The following is an 18,358-nucleotide window of genomic DNA, read 5'->3' as shown; positions in this document are numbered from 1 at the left end:
GCTTAAAAATAGAAGAGGGTGGGGAAAAGTTGGACTCCAGGATAGGAAAGGCTTAGGCAGAAGCCAAGGGCCAGGGATGAGGGCAGCTGGTGTGGCTTCAGACTCCTATAATAATGGTCGTTTACATTATCGAATCAGCACGAGAGAAATGTCAGTTATCTAATCTGTTGCTCTCTGCTATTTTAGTTCACCATCACCACTTCAGAACTCAAGAAGAACGTCATGGTTATAAAGAAGGAAGGCTATGACGTTGGCTTTGGGCCAGTGGCCCTCACTGAAGCTTCCTTCTCAAATTTCTCAGTCTGCTGACTCTACACCTTCCTTTCCATAGCAAACTTTGAATACATAGCCTGAGGTTAGGAAAGTCAAAGAAAAGTAACATTCATGGAGCATTCCAAGCACTCTGCTAGGAGCTTTCACATTCACCATATCTCATTTAATACTCATAATGAAAAGAATGTCATTAGTCCACCATCTGTAGGAAAGGATTCTGAGTTGTTTTTCAACACTGCCCTAGGACAAATCACTATCTTACTCAGACTGCCTGAGAAACAAAGTCACCCAGCTCAAAGCCTGGGAGGCCACACTTAGGGAATGGGTTAAGGGCCAGGAAACAGACACTTGCTATATTCATGGACTCATTAATACAATGTTTAACCAACTGAGTTAATGGGACCAGACAGGGACTAAATACCTTTCATAGAAAGTTCAGGGATTCCAGTATAGGAGTGTAAACTTTTTGACTTATTATGGTGGCTGTTCTCCTTTCTTGTGAGTTTAAAGAAAAAAGCTACTACTAGCCACCTAACCTCCTTTTCGCTGGACACCCTTCTGAACCCCTAGAATAACTACTTTAAATCTACTTGCAATATAGAAAACACATGCTTTGTAGTTGAAACACAGATATTCCAGGCAGTTAAGAAACTAGTTGTATAAATAACTGTAACAGAATTAGTTACTAAGACTGTGAAGGTAAAATATTTATTGGGAAGTATGAAAAATGCCTGAACCTGACTATATCATGCTCTGAAGTGTTTCTTTAACTAAGAATTGGGAACATCAGGAAAATCACAGAGTAGAAGCAAATTCAAGAGAATTTGGAGGTCCAAAGTCATTTGGTGACAAAAGCAGTAAATAATAGGCTATCTAAACAAGGCAAGAGTAATAATCTGCTTGGTACCTTAAGGTACAAGTAGGGGAAATGTCAATTTTAGAAGTTAGGAGGGAACACAACTTCTTCTCCTTGCTCTGTGGTTTCATGGTGATACCAAATTCAGTATGAGTGTCTCAAAATTTTCTAAATATCTTCACCAAGAGTCAGTAAAATTAATTCATGGTTAAGATGCTGCAAGTATGTCCCACCTGACCCCTCAAGTTTCCAACTTGCTAGCTAGAGAGCATATGGATTTTAAGTTAATACTTAATTTATCAATTAGACATGCAAATCAAGTAGTCCACGTTTCCGGATCTCCTAGGCTTTGCAGACTTCTAAAGCTTAAGCAAATTTGAAGAGCTGAAGGGGCTCTAACAGATATCTCACAGAAATCCTTTAAACTTGGCCATGATTCTCTGAGCCATCACTTTTCAGTCCATAACAATTCTAGGTGGAAATTTTACTTCCTGTAAAACAACAACCATGTTCTAGTAATTCTTTTTTTTTGGTGGGGGTGGGAGGTAGTGAGTAGATACCCATCAAATATTTCTTGAATTCAGGTTTTCAAGGGAGAAAAGTCTTTATACTCCTATCATAATATTACCTGACCTGGGTGTAGTTAGAGCTCTCCCATACATATTGGTTCGTTTATTCCTCACAATAAAGCCTATGAGTGATATGTAATTATCCCCAACCGCAGCCAAGTATCTGGGCTTCTCAGAGATCTTGTAATCATTTTAAGGAGTATTATGTCAAACCACATCCCCACCCCTCACACCCCTGCTTGAAACTCCTCCATGGCTCCTTTCTGTTGTCAGGACAACGACCAAGTTTCCTACATGGCTCGTAAACCATTCCTGCTGCCTCACAACCTTTCCTCTTGCCACTCCCCGCTCACACCCCAGTCCCCAGCCACACTGACCTGTGGGGGCTTGCAAAACACAGCAGCTTTTTACTGCCCCCAGCCTTTGCGCATACCGTTCCCTCTTCCTGGAACTCCTTTTATCCCATGCCTTCCCTATCCTGGCTGACTTGTCCACCTTCAAGTCTCAGCTTCAATGCTTCTTCCGCTAGGAATCCCTCTTCGGTTCCTAAAGATCTGGGGTCAAATACTGTCCCAGCATTTACCAGCTGTGAGACTTTAGACAAGCTTCACAATCTGTCTGAGCCTTTATTTTGTCAGCCATAAAATGGGGACTACAGTTCCTCCATTATATGCCTGTATAGTGAATGAGTTACGACATGTACGATATTCAGAACTGTGTCTGACGCTTAGCAAATGCTCAGTCAGTGTTGTCTGTTGTTATTCTGTGTGCGCCAGGTACCCAAAACCACCCACCTTGTGGCACATTCCCTGCTGACTTTTCTATCTCCACGAGTCCGTAAGTTCCCTGAGAGCGGAGCCTGACTCGTTTACCCTGTATGCATCTCAGTGCCCGGCGTGCTCCTTTCTCCAGGTGCTTAATAATACCTACTGAATTGAATCAAAGTCATTTTATTTCAGTTTTCAGATTACTTACTAGTGCATTTTTATAATCATTATTCATAGAAAACTATCTCTGGACCAACACTGCCTAACTTGTATGTACGTACCTATGCTGAGAGGCTTCAGGCTCTCAGTAACAACCTGTCAACAGACTGTGGCATTAGCACCAGACCTGCGTCAACGACCAGAGCTTCAGCTCTGCATCCATGTATAACCCGCTACCCGCCCCTCAACGTTCTGAGCCACAGTTTCCTTACGGGGGGAAGAGAAGAAGATCAACTTCACAGGGCTGTTATGAGGATTAAGTGAGAGATACAACATGTGGAAATACAATATAAAGAGTGAAACAGTAGTCAATTTTAATAAAAATACACTGCATTTTTACTAAATGCTGCAAATCTAAGAGCATTCTATCAGACTGGAGAGTTTCGATTACCCTAAACTAGTTTCAGAAAATGCCTATCCTAGGCTTTAAATATTATTTTAAAGAAGACTATAACAAAAATGCCCATTTGTCAATCCTTTAAGAGCCTGGATACTTTGTCCTTTGAACTGGTGCTGTCTTTGGAGACAGAAGAAAGGATGCGCTAAGCCCAGCACCTTCCCTGCTGTCCCACCTGCGGAAGAGCTGGTGCCCACTAACCTGTGGAGCTGGCGATGGGCACAAAGGCGGCAGGGTTAAGGCTGCTCTGGAGTCCATTCAGCTGCCCTTCTACGGAGGACCCTCTGAAACACAAAGGAGCTTGGTCAGACCAGCAGACAGAAAGGCGAGGAGAATACAGGCCCTCCAATGGCTTCACCTGCTGCTCCTGGCATTTCCTCTCATGTGGCTCATTCCCTTGTTTCTTTCAAGACTTTGTTCAAATGTCATCTTCTCAGAGAAGAGTTCTATGACCAACCTGTACCCTTCTTCTGAAGTATTACATATTTTAAAATTTAGCGTCCATTTCTCCCCACTGGAATGTAGCACCAAGAAAGCACAGGCTTTGGCTGGGCATAGTGGCTCATGCCTGTAATCCCAGCACTTTGGGACACCAAGACAGGAGGACTACTTGAGCCTAGGAGTTCAAGACCAGCCTCAGCAAGAGGGAGACCCGTCTCTACAAGATATAAAAAAAATTATTCAGGGCTGGGTGTGGTGGCTCACGCCTGTAATCCTAGCACTCTGGGAGGCCGAGGCGGGCAGATTGTTGGAGCTCAGGAGTTCGAAACCAGCCTGAGCAAGAGCAAGACCCCGTCTCTACTAAAACTAGAAAGAAATTAATCAGACAACTAAAAATATATAGAAAAAATTAGCTGGGCATGGTGGCACATGCCTGTAGTCCCAGCTACTTGGGAGGCTGAGGCAGAAGGATCGCTTGAGCCCAGGAGTTTGAGGTTGCTGTGAACTAGGCTGACGCCACAGCACTCACTCTAGCCCGGGCAACAAAAGCAAGACTCTGTCTCAAAAAAAAAAAAATTATTCAGGTGTGGGGGTGCGCACCTATAGTCCCAGCTACTCAGGAGGCTGAGGTGGGAGGATCACTTGAACCCAGGAGTTAGAGGCTGCAGTGAGCTATGATAGTGCCACTGCACTCCAGCCTGTGCAACAGAGCAAGACCCTGTCTCAAAAAAGAAAGTACAGGCTTTGATCACTGCTGTATCTCCAGTGCCTAGAACAGTGTCTGACAGATAATAAGTACTCAATAAATACTTGTTTACTGAATAAATTAAATTCCTGGTATTGACTTAGATAAATCATAGAAAACACATTTAAAAAAAAAAATTTCATGTAGAGCAATGGTTCTCAACTGGGGAAGGTAGGAGGGAGAGATTTTTCTGTTCCCCCCCACCTTCGGGACATGTGGCAATGTCGATACATTTATGGTTATTACAACTATGGGGTGCTACTGGCAGCTAGTGGATAGAGGCCAGCAATGTACTGAACATCCTATAGTGCACAGGAAAATGCTCCAAAACAAAGAATTACCTTGTCCAAGATGTCAGTAATGCCGAGGCTGAGAAACTGTTATACAGCACTTCCCCTCATGCCAACTTTGACAAGAGACAGGACAGAATATATATGATTCTCTGGGCAGAGCTTCCCCAGTCACATGTCTCAGAAATTCTAGGATTAGTTTGATATCCTACAGACCATGTCAAGTCTTCCTTTTACAGCCTCATATAGCTCTCTGTAACTCTTTCATCACATTTATCAAAATTATAAAATTATATAATTGGTTGCTTAATATCTGTCATCCTTGCCAGAATGTAAGCTCCATAAAGACATTTTGTATCAATTTTATTCGCTGTTGTATCCACAGCTCCTAATACTGAATTTTGCACATATCAAATATTTAATAAATATTTTTTGAAAGAATCTGACCCATCATGCCCATAAATACACTTACTTGTTGGGCCCATCTGCTTTGATCACAAGTAAAAATTTTACCTGGGAGAGTAAAGCTTTCATATGCTCAGTTCTTTGTTGTTGTTGAGCAACATCCAACACAACCTTTAGTACCCCCCCCAACACTACTTTTCCATTGATTCATTCATTCCCACAAAAAATATTTACTAGGCATTTCCTGTGTTCAGTACTAGTGGGGAGACAGACATCAAAGCGAATACATGAGATACAAACTTTGTGATCAATGCTAAGGAGAAAAAGCATCAGGTGTTACGAGAGAATGAAGCAGGGGGACCTGATTTAGATGGTGAGGAGAGTGGTCTAGGATGGTCTTTCTGGGGAAGTGATCTTTCAGTTGAGTCCTGAAGTTATGAGAAGTAGACATGAGCCAAGAGTAGGGAGCAGGAAAGAGTTTTTCATGAAGAAATAGCATATATAATGACTCTGAGGCAGAAGTGGGCTTAGCATGTTCTAGGAACCTTTGAAGACCAGCAAAGGGGGTCGGCTGGGGTGGGGCTAGTCAGCAGTGTTTGCCAAACCTCCTTGACAGGAATCACCTGGGGCCACTTGTTAATCACAGGGCTTTGCAGTCTCTTCCTTTGGAGATACTGACTCAGTGGGCCTGGGGTATTGCCCCAGGTGTGCAGGTGATTCATATCCCAGAGGAGGGAGGGAAACATTGGCTAGTAGGTAAACAGGAAGGTGGTCTGAGGTTTGGGTGCCCACATAATCCCACCTGTGAAAGAGACATGCGCCCTGAAAAAAATACAGCCCAGCATCTATGCAAGGATCACACTGTCGTATAGCCTTTCCCCTCTGGCAAGCTGTGATTTGGGCCCTACTCTTTCCTTTCCACTTTCATTTTGAGGACAAGGGGGAAAGGAGAGAGGCAGGAGAGAAAGGAACACGGGGCTTGGCTTCTCCCTTTTCCCATAAGCCTCAGCCTTGGAGAGCTACATTTGAAATAATTATGCATTTTATCTCAGCCCCTTTTGGGACCCCAAAACCCACCCAAAGCATCTGTAGACTGATATTTGCTCTTGTGTGAGAGAATGAGAAAGGAAAACCTCCAAAGGGCCTAGGATGGGCTCTTGCCTTTACAGAAGTTAAAAACCCTTAGGACCACTGTGCTTGCTCTCAGTTTCACAGAGTGGTCAAAAAGGGAAGCAGGCAAAAGGGAAAATTCTTTGGGTCAGTAGAAGAAACAGAGGCAGTGCACAGGGAGCTAGCTGCCTGGAGTGAGAAGAGTCCCTGGGGGGTTAGACCCAATGAGTTCTGGGTCCCTAGCACTCTCTAGCCTTCTCCCTCTCCTCTCTGAAACCCCCAACCCACCTTTCACCTTCAGAGGCTTTATCCCGTTCCTCACCCAAGATCTCCTGACCCTGTGTCTCCCTGTGTCCAGTTGTACTCATGTTTTCATCCTCCTTCCTCCCATCAACTCCTATCAAAGGCCTTGGAAGGCACCACTAATTCAGAATTTGAACATTTCTAATGATTCTGTTTCTACCACAGGGTCCCCATTCCCTCTGTGATGGAGAAATGTGTCCATAGCAATCCAAGGGAAACTCTTGAGTGAATTTTTCCATGGAAATATTGGTGCACAAAATGGTTATTATTACTTCAGGCACATTGTGGGTAAATATGCTTTTGTTGTGATAACATCATTTCCTTGGGAAAATTCATTCCAACTTCTGGATGAACCACTCCTAAATGAGAACTTTTGAAACACAGCTTGAGAGCCTGTATGTTAATCTGCACTTGTCCCTGCAATGATTCTTTGCTGCTTTCCTGGGAATACCTGTGTTTTAGGGAATATTTATGCAGAGAGGTATGTATGGGTTCCCTTGGTTGTCTTTAAGTCAGTTACTGTAGTTTAACAACAGGATAACAGGACCTACCTAATAGGGTTGTTGAGGATTAAATAAGATGGTGAATGTGAAGCACATCCTAGTACAGTGTGTTATACTAAGGACTAAATAAACATTAACTATCACGAGTATTGTCATTTTTACTTAGGAATATTGATCGACACTCTCTGCATTTACTATAAGCCTATTCACACAGAGAAATATCTTTTCTGCCAGTGTCAGAATAACTTGTTCAACTGTGTACCAAACAAAGTAGGGAGCTCGTATTACAGGGCTGTGTTGTATAAAGCATGTATCTTTTTTTTTGTTTGTTTGTTTGAGACAGAATCTCGCTCTGTTGCCCTGGCTAGAGTGAGTGTCGTGGCGTCAGCCTAGCTCACAGCAACCTCACACTCCTGGGCTCAAGTGATCCTGCTGCCTCAGCCTCCCGAGTAGCTGGGACTACAGGCATGCACCATCATGCCCGGCTAATGTTTTCTATATATTTTTAGTTGTCCAGATCATTTCTTTCTATTTTTTTAGTAGAGACGGGGTCTCGCTCTTGCTCAGGCTGGTCTCGAACTCCTGAGCTCAAACAATCCGCCCGCCTCGGCCTCCCAGAGTGCTAGGATTACAGGCGTGAGCCACCGCACCTGGCCTAAAGTATGTATCTTTAAGCATGAAAATAACAGTGCAGTGGGATGCTCTTCCTATAAGAAAGGCCCATGGGAACTGAGACTGATTGGAATAACGTATCTCCCATCTTATCCTAAGTGGAACATCAAATGTTAATAGAATCAGCCACTTTACTGAAATTCTAATGCTCTTTCTCTCTGAATAGTTGAATGGGCAAAGTTAAATACGTGTTTGACACAGCTCCATTACCTCTTGTTTTCTGATCATACTCCACATAGACTATAAGGAAGTGGCTTAAGATGAACTTAGAAAAACTGGAGTTATAAAATGAGTTATACAAGAGTTTTACAATGAGAAATACTGAAAAGATGGGCCCAGAAAGATGCCATTATCTTTATGTTAATAAACATTAGAGTTCAAACCCAAGAAGAGTGACAGATGTGAATTATCCAGTCCTTAACTGCTCTTCTTGCAAATGGTGCAAGTGCCTGGGAGAGGGAAAAGTGAGTCAAAGGTTGAGAGTTAGAGGCTTACTATAATCTCAGCTGTGGTAATGGACGCAATTCAGGCTCTTCTCTGAGGATGACTGTCAATGATTATTAAAAACTGCTTAAACGCAGGCTGCCTGATTAGCTTAGCCCCTTAAAAACTGTAATAAGAAATGTGGTTGTGTATAGTAGCAACAAAGAATTAGAAGAATTCCATGAACAGTGACATGCTCCTTTCAACTAAGGCAATCTCTTTCCTTGGGACATGTTCATGGCTAGCACCTAAAGAGTTTCCTTAAATATTAAATGTGTACTTCCTAACCCTGAATTGGATTCACTTGCTTCACACCTATCTACTTCTCTTGCCTCTTCCATTTTTCTGAGGTCTGAGAAAGAACCTGACATCAGCATTATTCCTACTCTGAGAGGACAGCTCTCCTGGGCCTTTTAAAGAAGTTGTTCAATGATGCATTACAAACAAATAATATCCCCAGAAGATGAAATACTGCCTGTATTTATCATTTTGAAAAATTTCCTCTATTGCAAGTCTCTATTTAGGGAATATAAGCCAATCAAATGGCTGGCTAGGAATTCCACTGGCATCAAGACCACACCATATAGCCAGCCCATATAACAAATCATCACCAGTCTGAGGAGGGTTATAATGAGCAGTATCTCCATTATCTATTTTGCTAGTCAGGCTTCTGATGTACTTTTTCATGGATCTTCATTTCCTTTATTTGTGGTTTCCTCTGTTCTTTTTTTGTCCATTATTTTGATCAGTGGAAACTTTTCTGAAAGTGATATGCTTTCTTTAAGGTCTGTTTTGTTCATTACTTCACACGGTTGACTGTGGTTAGTGCTATATTGTTTCTCTTTGGGTTCTTTTCAAGGCTTTCCACATCCCTAACACAGGGGTGCTAGTTTTCTATTTCAATGGTTTAGTAAAAGTTTATCTTGGATTCATGCCACCACATCAGAGATGACCTTTCTGCAGAAGGAAGGACCCACAAAAGGAAAATGCTCAAGATTTTACAGGAAGAGCTAGAAATGCTGACCTTACCAGGACTGTGGCAAAACAGACGTGGCTGCATTTGTGAAGGTCCTGAAAACAAACAACCCCAAACTTGATCACTTTTGTAAAATACAGGTGATAACCAGCCTCTTTCAATTCCCAAAGAAGAGAAGACATCCCGGGGACAAGTTAAAAAATTCCCCAAGAAAGGAATATATACTCTAACTTTTCTTAGCAAATACTTAGTCACAAATTAAATACCTTACAATTTTCCTTACAACATACCTACAAGCACATAGATATATGCATGCCTCTTCCTTGTATCTATCAGTCCAGGGATTATACATGCATTTCATAAATAGAAGCTAATATGTTAATCCTTAGAAAATAACAATTAGAACATTATTCATTAGGGCCTAGTTCCAAAACCAATTCAAGAAACATTTAGTGAAGTCAACTTTTGTGCAGTAGTGGTGCACAGGACTCTGTTTTATAAATATACTATACATTATTCCACTGTATTTGAGGTTATAGTCCTTTTTGTTCCTGATATTATTTATGTGGGCCCTTTCGTTTTACTCATTAGTCTTTCCAGAGCTGATCTTTTCTATTGCTTTTGTCAATTTCATTCATTCCTTCAACAATTATTTAATGAACCCCTATCCTGTGCCAGACACAATTTGAGGCACTGTTCTCTCTTGTTCTGCCATATGCCTGGCTATTCTAGGTGATTTCTGTATTTTTCCTCCTTTCTTTATTTTCATTAGTTTACTCTGTTGTCCTTTTTATAGCTTTTCAAATTAAATAATAACTCGCTTATTTTTAATCCCTCTTGTCTTTTCAGTAAACATATTTAAGATAAAGTTTACTTTTGAGTGTAGTCTTAGCTATCCCACAAATTTGATATGTAGTACTTTCATAGCTTTCAGTTCTAAATATTTTATAATTTACATTAAGATAATCTCTTTAATGTATGAGTAATAGGTACACTATTTTTTAAAATTTCTCAACACGGATTTTTTTTTAAAAGTCTTCTTTTAATTATTTCTAATTTAAGTGGCTTATAGATAAAGAGTGTGAATTGTTTGATATTGATATTTGGAAACGTATGGAGCCTTCATTTGTGACATAGTATGTGCTAAACTTTTCCACATGTACGTGAAAAGAATGTACATTCTCCCTGTTGGATACAGGAGTCTATGTACAGCTATTAGTGCTTTTCAGACTGTGAGTTGCGGCTCATACTTGGGCTGTAAAATCAATTTAGGGGCTCAAAATCAGCATTAAAAAAAGAATAGAAAATAATATTTTGTGAAACTTAAATTTCATATATATACATACATACAGATAGATATTTTTACTGGATTGCATATCAAATATATTTTTTATTATGAGTGTTGGTCCAAAAAGATTAAAAGCCACTTATTAAAGCAAACTATTAATTTTACATTTCAAATATTCAAATCCTCAGTAGTTCCTGTTTGAGTTGCCTATCAGTTACTGACAGAAGTACATTTTAAATAAATTACCCAGTATGATTGATTATTTGCCAGTTTCTCCTTCTAATTTTGTCATCTTTGCATTTATATATTTTGAATTTGTGATGTGAAGTACATACAAGTTCTTTTCTTTATCCTTATTAATACTTTTTGCTTAATTCTATTTTACCTGATACTAATATTGCTACACCAGTTTTCCTTCTGATTAGTTTTTCATGGTTTATCTTTTTGCAACGCTTTATTTTCTACCCCTCTGAGATTTTACTTTAGGTATGTTTCTTTTAAGCAGCCTACAACTAAACTTTTAAAAAGATGCAATTTGATCATCTCTTTTTTAATAGAAGAATATAATGTTAACACTTATTGTGACCACTTGTATATTTGGACTTATTTCTATCTTAGTTTTTGTTCTCTATTTACCATATTTTTCCTTTGCTTTTTTCTTTTCGTGTCTTCCACTGGATTCATAAAGTTGCTACATTTACTTTTCCCTCCTCTATTGGTTTGAAAGCTATAGACTACATATCAATTATTTAGCTATTTTTTTCCTAAGTATAAAGTCATTCAGTATTTCTGTCCCATCCTTAAACTTGACACAGACTCTATCCATTGAATACTCTTGGTCCCTGTATCTTTTTTTGTTGTCTTAAATGTGTTTTATTTTTTTAAAAACCAATAATTATTTTTATAGTCACGAACATTTATTGACATTTTATAAATTTGTTGCACTTCATTGTTTCATGTTATACAACACTTCTGGGTTCACTTTTATCCTATACAGTCTTTACTATTTACTATTAATAGTTCTTTTAGTGACGGTTCACACGTGGTATACTCTTAGACTTTGAATGTTTCAAATTATTTTTATTTTACCTTCACTCAAATGACAGCTTAGCTATGTATAAAATTCTACACTAGAAGTTACTTTACGTCTCAACACTTTGAAGCTATTAGCTATTGTCTTCTAGCACCCATTATTGCTGAGGAGAAGAATGCTGGTACTCTGTGTTCCTTTGTAGTTAAAGAGAATTTTCTCTCAGGTAGTGTTTAGACTTCTCTTTCTGCTTAATGTTCTACAGTTTCACTATGAGGTGTCTAGAGGTACATTTATTTTGGTACATGACATGAATTTTTTAGCTGAGGACTCATGTCTTCTTCCATTCTGGAAAATTCTCAGTTATTATTTTTTAAAGTGTTGCTTGTTCAACTAACCCTTAGGTCTTTCTTCTGATACTCTGATCAGAGTCATATGTCATGTTCCACAAGACACTCCTATTAGACACATGATCTAACATATCTGACTATTTAAAAATATTAATTTATCTGTAAAGAATTCATGTTCCAGTTGTTGATTTTGTTGGCAATCTTTCTTAGTATTAGATTTATTCATGTGTTTTGGAATTTTGGTTTGCAGGCTTATTTTGAATGGGAGTCATTTCCCCTCTTGTCTCTCTTCTTGCTCATTCCTCCCTGTCTGAAGATTATATAGTTGCCTCCACCTAGGTGCCCTGACACCAGTCCATAACCAGGCTTTATAGTGGCATTCTGGGGCCTTGCCTCAGTGATATTTAGAAATCCAGGTCAGTTCTGAGACATGAACAGGCAAGGGTAAATCACTGTCTTGCTGACTCTGTAGGCCCATAGTCTCATATAAATATGTAGCCTCAGTCGGTGGGTCTATGCTAGTTTTATCAGTCTCCCAATAGAAAAGCCCACTGCATCCTTTAGGGTTTTTCAACCTTGGTATAGAAATTTTGGACTGGATAATTCTTTGTAGTGGGGGACTATCCTGTGCTCAGCAGCATCCCTAGACTCTACCCACTATTGCCATTAGCATTCCCCCAGTTATGACAATAATGTCTCCAGATATTGAAAAATGTCCCCTGGGGAGCCAGATCGTCCTCAGTTGAAAATCAGTTTTGGGGGAGGAAGGGATGGGTATATACACACCTAATGGGTGCAGTGCGCACCGTCTAGGGGATGGACACGCTTGAAGGTCTGACTCAGGTGGGGCAAGGGAGATATACGTAACCTAAACATGTTTACCCCCGTAATATGCTGAAATAAAAAAAAATTAAAAAAACAAATTGGTTTTATTTTCAAATAGTGATCCCGGCTTTAGTCTCTCATCTTAGTAGATCACTTGCAGGCCCCAGTACGCCACAGGAGCTGAACTCCAGCTGGCTACTGCCTGCTTCCAAAGGAGAGTTCAGAAAGCTTGTAGCTTCTGCCTCATTCATTGAATCTCATTTAATTTTGAGGCCAAGAAGATATTTCCGTTGTTTTGAAGCACAGCTATGTCCTGTAGATTTTCTTCTTTAAACTTTTTATCTACCATTGCTATGTGTTTGAAGCAGAGAGGGGTTGTTAAAGTGTGAACTTTATCAGCCAACTTGACTAGAAGTCAGTAGGTCTAAATCTAATCTTTCCTTTTGTTTGAAACTAAGCCTTTTCCTTCAGTGGTTTTTAGAGTTATTACTGTTCAGGAAATCAGAATGTGTTTGAGTAGCCATAGACTTGCTAGCTAGAACCAAATTACACTTATAAATATCAACTTACTAACAACAAAAATGTGATTTCTTTTAATAGGGAACAACTGCAGCAGCAGACATTACAACTATACCAACCAGCATGCATTGGAGACAATGTAAGTCAGAGAAGCACATTATCTCATTTAATTCTAAGAAAATTCCTAAGATGCAGGTAATATTTTTACAGATAATGAAACAGAAACTTAGATATTGCTCTAAATAACAATTAAGTGAAGGAGCCAGGATTCAAATCTTATTTCAAATCCTGTGCTGTTAACAATTGTGCTCTACCGCCTCCCATACACTACTCTACATAATATAAATAATTACTGATGAGATAATTGTTATTTAGTGATCTTTGACACCTTGACACAAAATACTGTCACTACCACCACCACTATCACCTCCACCACCACTTCGCCCACAATCTCTCCCACCACCATTTCCCTCACCACTACCACCACTACCATTTGCTAAGAACTTATCACGAATATAAGTTATATCAGGGGTTGAGGACTGAGCTTATCTCCTCTCAAAAATAAACTTCATGAAAGCAGGGATTTTATCTCTCTTGTCCACTGGGGTTATCAACAGTGTCTAGAGCAATGTAGAACACAATGGACAATCAATACATATGTGATGAAAGGGTAAAGACAGGTTATCTGTCTTTAAGAGACTTACAGGAAGCACAACACATGAAAAAAGAGAAATAAAACAAGCAAGTTGATGGCAGAGTCAGCAGAGGAGCTGAGGATGGGGCAGTTGGGAAAGATACATTAAAGTGATGAACTAAAACCCAATCTTAAACAAAAGGCAGGACATAGGTTCAAGAGGGCTAAGGGCACTCTGCAGAGATGACATGGGCATGTAGAACAAAGAATGGGAAGCAGGGGTGCAGAGCAGTCTGCGTACGAAAGAGTGGTATAGTATACAGAAGGTGGGAGAGAGGGCAGAGGACATATTGCAGAAGGCTTGTGTGTCAGAGTAAGGACTCCCAGCTTTATCTTGCAGGCACTTGGAAGCCTCCAAAGACATCGTCAGAACAAAGGCTTGAAGAACTATGTTAGGGAGATATTTAAAAATTGTTTCCTAGGCCTACTCATGTACCCTATTTCTTTAAGAAGAATCAGTTTGGATAGTTTTAAAACTTCTACCTTGTTCTACTTAGGTTTTCTTTTTCTTCAAGAAGAAACAATTTATATACTTTATATTTTTTACAATATTGTCTTTCATCCAGTTTTTAAAATTCAGTGTACACAACTGTGCACAGTGTTCTTATAATTTTTCAATCTCCTCTATATCTACTTTTAATGTCTTTTTCCTATTTTTAATTCTCTTATTTTTCTGGCAGGGGTATGTTTATTTTCTCCTTCCCAGTCCCCCTACCCCAAACTAAATAAGGTTTTGACCTTAACTAATTTTATGGCTTGGTTTTCACTTTATATTGCTTTTCTTCTTGATTTCCTTTTATCTGTTTTTCTTAGCTTTGTTTTATTGTCCCTCTTCTAATTTCATGTGATAAAAGTTTACTTCAGGTACAATACAAATGTGCCTGCATATTCATTGCTCCCATCATCTCCCACGTGTGGTGGATACTACTAATCAATGAAAGCTCTCTTCCTTGCTGAGTCAAGAAAGTCCTCACCATTCTTTTGAACACAATGCTCTGGGCACTCAGCTGAAGGCAATTTATCAGATGAAGCCAATTTGCCATTTGTATCTTGGTTAATTTCTTTACAATCTTTCCATATTTTGGCGATGACTAAGATTATGAATTTACCTTTGAGTACATCTTTGACTACACTTCAAATATAAGTTTTGATGTATACAATTCTTATTTTCAATATCATCTGCATTATAATTTTGATCAATTACATAAAAGAATGTTTTAAAATTTCCAAATTATTTGGGCATTTGTCCAGAGTTGTATTTTAATATTTCATTGTATTATAAAGTGGTCAGAGAATGAGTCCTGTATAATTTTTACTTTTTGAGGATTTAATTGAAATGTTCTAGTTTTAAAAACTATTCCATGGGAGCTCTTGTCCAAAACCCTTTATATCCATAGATTTTATTTGCCTATAATAGTGACTATTACTTCTATTCTCTTTCTGGAATTCATTATTTTAGGTTGAATCTATCTTTTCTCCCATCATTTTTATCTTTGTATACTTTTTCCTCAGAATTTTGGACATTTGTCTTTTAGTTCATGAATTCAATTTTCTGCAGTGCCCAATCTCTATTCACTGTGTTCATCTCAGTTTTTCACTTAGGTAGTTCTCATCTCTATGCAATCCTCCCTGACTTTAGACCACTTGCTCTTTCTATATGATAGCTTTTTCTAGCTCTTCACAAAGATGCACTCTATCCTAAATTTTCTTAAGATTATCTATTTTCTAAAATGTTTCTTTTTTGCTTAAACTTATTTCAGAGGTTGGCAGTACCTCTGGATCTTCTCCATGAAGCTTTCTTTAATCTATACTATCTATTCCTAGTCCCCAATATTTTTCAGTATTTGCTCATCCTTAGAGAAGAAAGTCTAAGTTTGCCATTAAGGGCTAATGTTCACGGAGGAAATGATATGGATTCTATCAGAGGCTGGTATAAATTCCTGCCCAAATCTTATAAAAAGGAATTTTCATACTCAGATAAAAAAGAACGGAAGTGAGGGATGGGAAATATCCAGCAGTGGTATTACTATTTCAGTAACTATTTTAACACCCCAGCAGGCAGGGATGAGAAGATTTTAATTTAAATTACACGAATATGAATCACCAAAGGAGGATCCGTCATTCGTGACCCTCACACACCTCTCCTTCCCAGTGAACCACATGCAACCGTGCCACTCTTGGTTAGGTGTGGTTGCTAGGACCCTCTTCTGACTGATGTCATTGTCCATACCAAAAACAAACCCTAAGACCTCCTAATGCCATCACTGAGATCCAAATCAGGACAGTGAGTAGAAGAAAGAGAGTCTTAGTGGCAGACCTCCTGGCTGGTGCTTACCTCCTTCCTACCTTCAGGCCTTGCAACTCAGAGTGAAAGGGGATCATCTGGGATATTCCAGGTCTCCCTCTCATTTCCTAGACTGCACTCTCACAGGCAGGCACTATACAAAAGCCCTTAATGTTGTTTTTCATTCCCATCCTTTCTGTGCTACATCTAACAGAATTTCCCCCAACACCTTTAACATGACAGTAGCATTACTTCATTGGTCATTTGAGTGGTAAAACTGGTGTAGAAAGGGAGGGGAGCGAGTTCCTAAGAGTGTACGTTACATTTTTCAAAAAGCAATATTTTAAAATAATTAATCTGCCATTTGCTGCATAGATGTATTTGGATGAATCGTCAGGGACCTTGGAAATCAGTGGTCTATTGGGAAGAATCTAAGGTTAGCATAGCAGGTGATATGTGTTCCAGTTGTGGCTTGGCCATTGCCTACCTGAACACTTTGCTACACACTCATAGCCCCATACTATTCCATCCCTTTATCTTCTAGCACAAAAATTCTATAATCACATATTTTGGAAGTGTATAATTTAAAGACTCCTATATTTAAGAATGGAAATGCCAAAGATTCAATTATGTTTCTTGAAACTACACATAATAAAAGGCTAAAAGGCTGACAGAAGATGTTTAACCTACAATATGACATTTATGTTCATATCAAGAACTTTTGGAGCATTTGTAACTCCTGATGACTTTGCCCTAGAATCTTCTCACTTTAATGACTCACATGCTAAAAATATAGAACACAGTGTTTTTTAACCTGATGCTTATTTTTTATATTTTCTGACATGAACCTCTAAACATCTTCTGCAGCACTGCAGACCTTACCACACTGATTGGCATTTAGCTTTCCCAGGCTCCTGAGCTCCTGACTGCTTTCCTCCCTCTGAATCCCTAGCAGCCTGTAACAAACACCACTGTCCTGGGTGCTGACACAGAACAGTAGTTACCTTCAGCTTCCACTGAGGTCACTGACGCAGAGTATCCTAAGACCTGGGTAAGGAATAGTAATCCCAGCTATTTAAAGAAAAGCACTGGAGAGTTCAGTCTGTGTTTCTCAAAGAGTTTTCTTTCTTCAGAGAAGTCTCCCAAGTCACAATAGCTTTTGACCCTGCTTTCAAATTCATCTCTAGTCTATGCGTTTTGCCCCTGTGCCTGGCAAATTTCAATCTCCTCAGGTTTCTTTCTTCATATTTCCTGGAGAGTATGATTCTGGCTCTGGAAAAAAGGTCACTGACAAGGAGATAGTTCGGATGCATGTAGTTGCTCAGAGGCTGTCATCCTTCTTAGTCCAGCTGACCACTTGGAAGAAATACCACAAATAGTTTTGAAAGGAGGATCTGAAGAGGGTACTAAATTATGAAGTGTTGCGAACATTATAGAGGGAAAGCAGGAAAGGCTACTGGCATTATGCAAATAGTGGGGAAAAAAAGAAAACGGAAAAAATTCTAAATCATTTTCTTCACAGAATTGAAAAGTGAGATTTAGCTATAGGAAATATAAGTATACGAATTTTAGAACACTAACAAAGAACTGCTGGGCCAAGAGGGGATGAGGAAAATGGCTATAAAGCATCAGGGCTAAAAAACAAATGTGCTCATAAAAAAGCTTTCAATGGAATAGACAGAAAACAAGTTATTTTGGTTAATTATTCAGTAGGGACAGTGGTTTTTGTTTTACAGATGGGAAAATGAAACCTTTAGAGGGAAAGTGACTTGAGTATTATCATAAAGAAACAGGACCCCACTGTTCTGATTCTCAACTCCCTTTGCACCAAAATCCACACGACATTCCATCTTTAATGTTCTATTGTTCTCTAAACTCAACCCTCTAGGATGTGGAAACTCTGATGCTTTTGGAAATTGCTTCTATATTTGTCTAATGCCAACTTCTGTGTTAGGAGAGGTTTGAAGTTCAACCCAAAAACACAGGGCTTGGCATGGTCAAAAGCTCATTACAACTTCTCATTAGTTGTGTCTCTTGGGGCAACTATGGCATTCCTGAGTGTGACTCAGTATCACCAGTCATAACTCAGGGTTCCTGATTAATCTGAATTGAGCCAGAGTCCACAGTAAGGCCATTAATAAGATCCAAGCAAATGAAGCAACACATCTTGTAAGGAGGAAGTAAAAAATTACATGAAAATTTCTTGAAATGCCATCTTATTACTAACCATAATAATACCTAACACATATTCAGCATGTATTATGTATCAGGCACTGGATTTGTGCTTGACATTCATTAATTCATTTATTTCTCTTACGAACCTTATGAGGCAGGTACTATTTTATTGTTATTACTATTT

The 18,358-nt window shown here is 39.2% G+C and overlaps 1 protein-coding gene across 1 annotated transcript in view; it reads right to left on the bottom strand.

The window, feature by feature from the left end:
* Nucleotides 1-18,358, bottom strand: part of TTLL5 (tubulin tyrosine ligase-like family member 5) — a 320,186-nt gene that overhangs the window by 40,996 nt on the left and 260,832 nt on the right. Inside the window, exon 30 of the mRNA XM_012656057.1 lies at nucleotides 3,283-3,365. Within this exon, the coding sequence (XP_012511511.1) occupies nucleotides 3,283-3,365 (83 nt within the window). The remainder of the gene's footprint in view (nucleotides 1-3,282; nucleotides 3,366-18,358) is intronic.

The sequence above is a fragment of the Propithecus coquereli genome, unplaced genomic scaffold (genome assembly GCF_000956105.1).
Source record: "Propithecus coquereli isolate 6110/MARCELLA unplaced genomic scaffold, Pcoq_1.0 Scaffold5, whole genome shotgun sequence".
NCBI classification, from domain to species: domain Eukaryota; kingdom Metazoa; phylum Chordata; class Mammalia; order Primates; family Indriidae; genus Propithecus; species Propithecus coquereli.
Note: the sequence above shows the minus strand (reverse complement) of the source record. Positions and strands in the feature narration are given on the sequence as shown.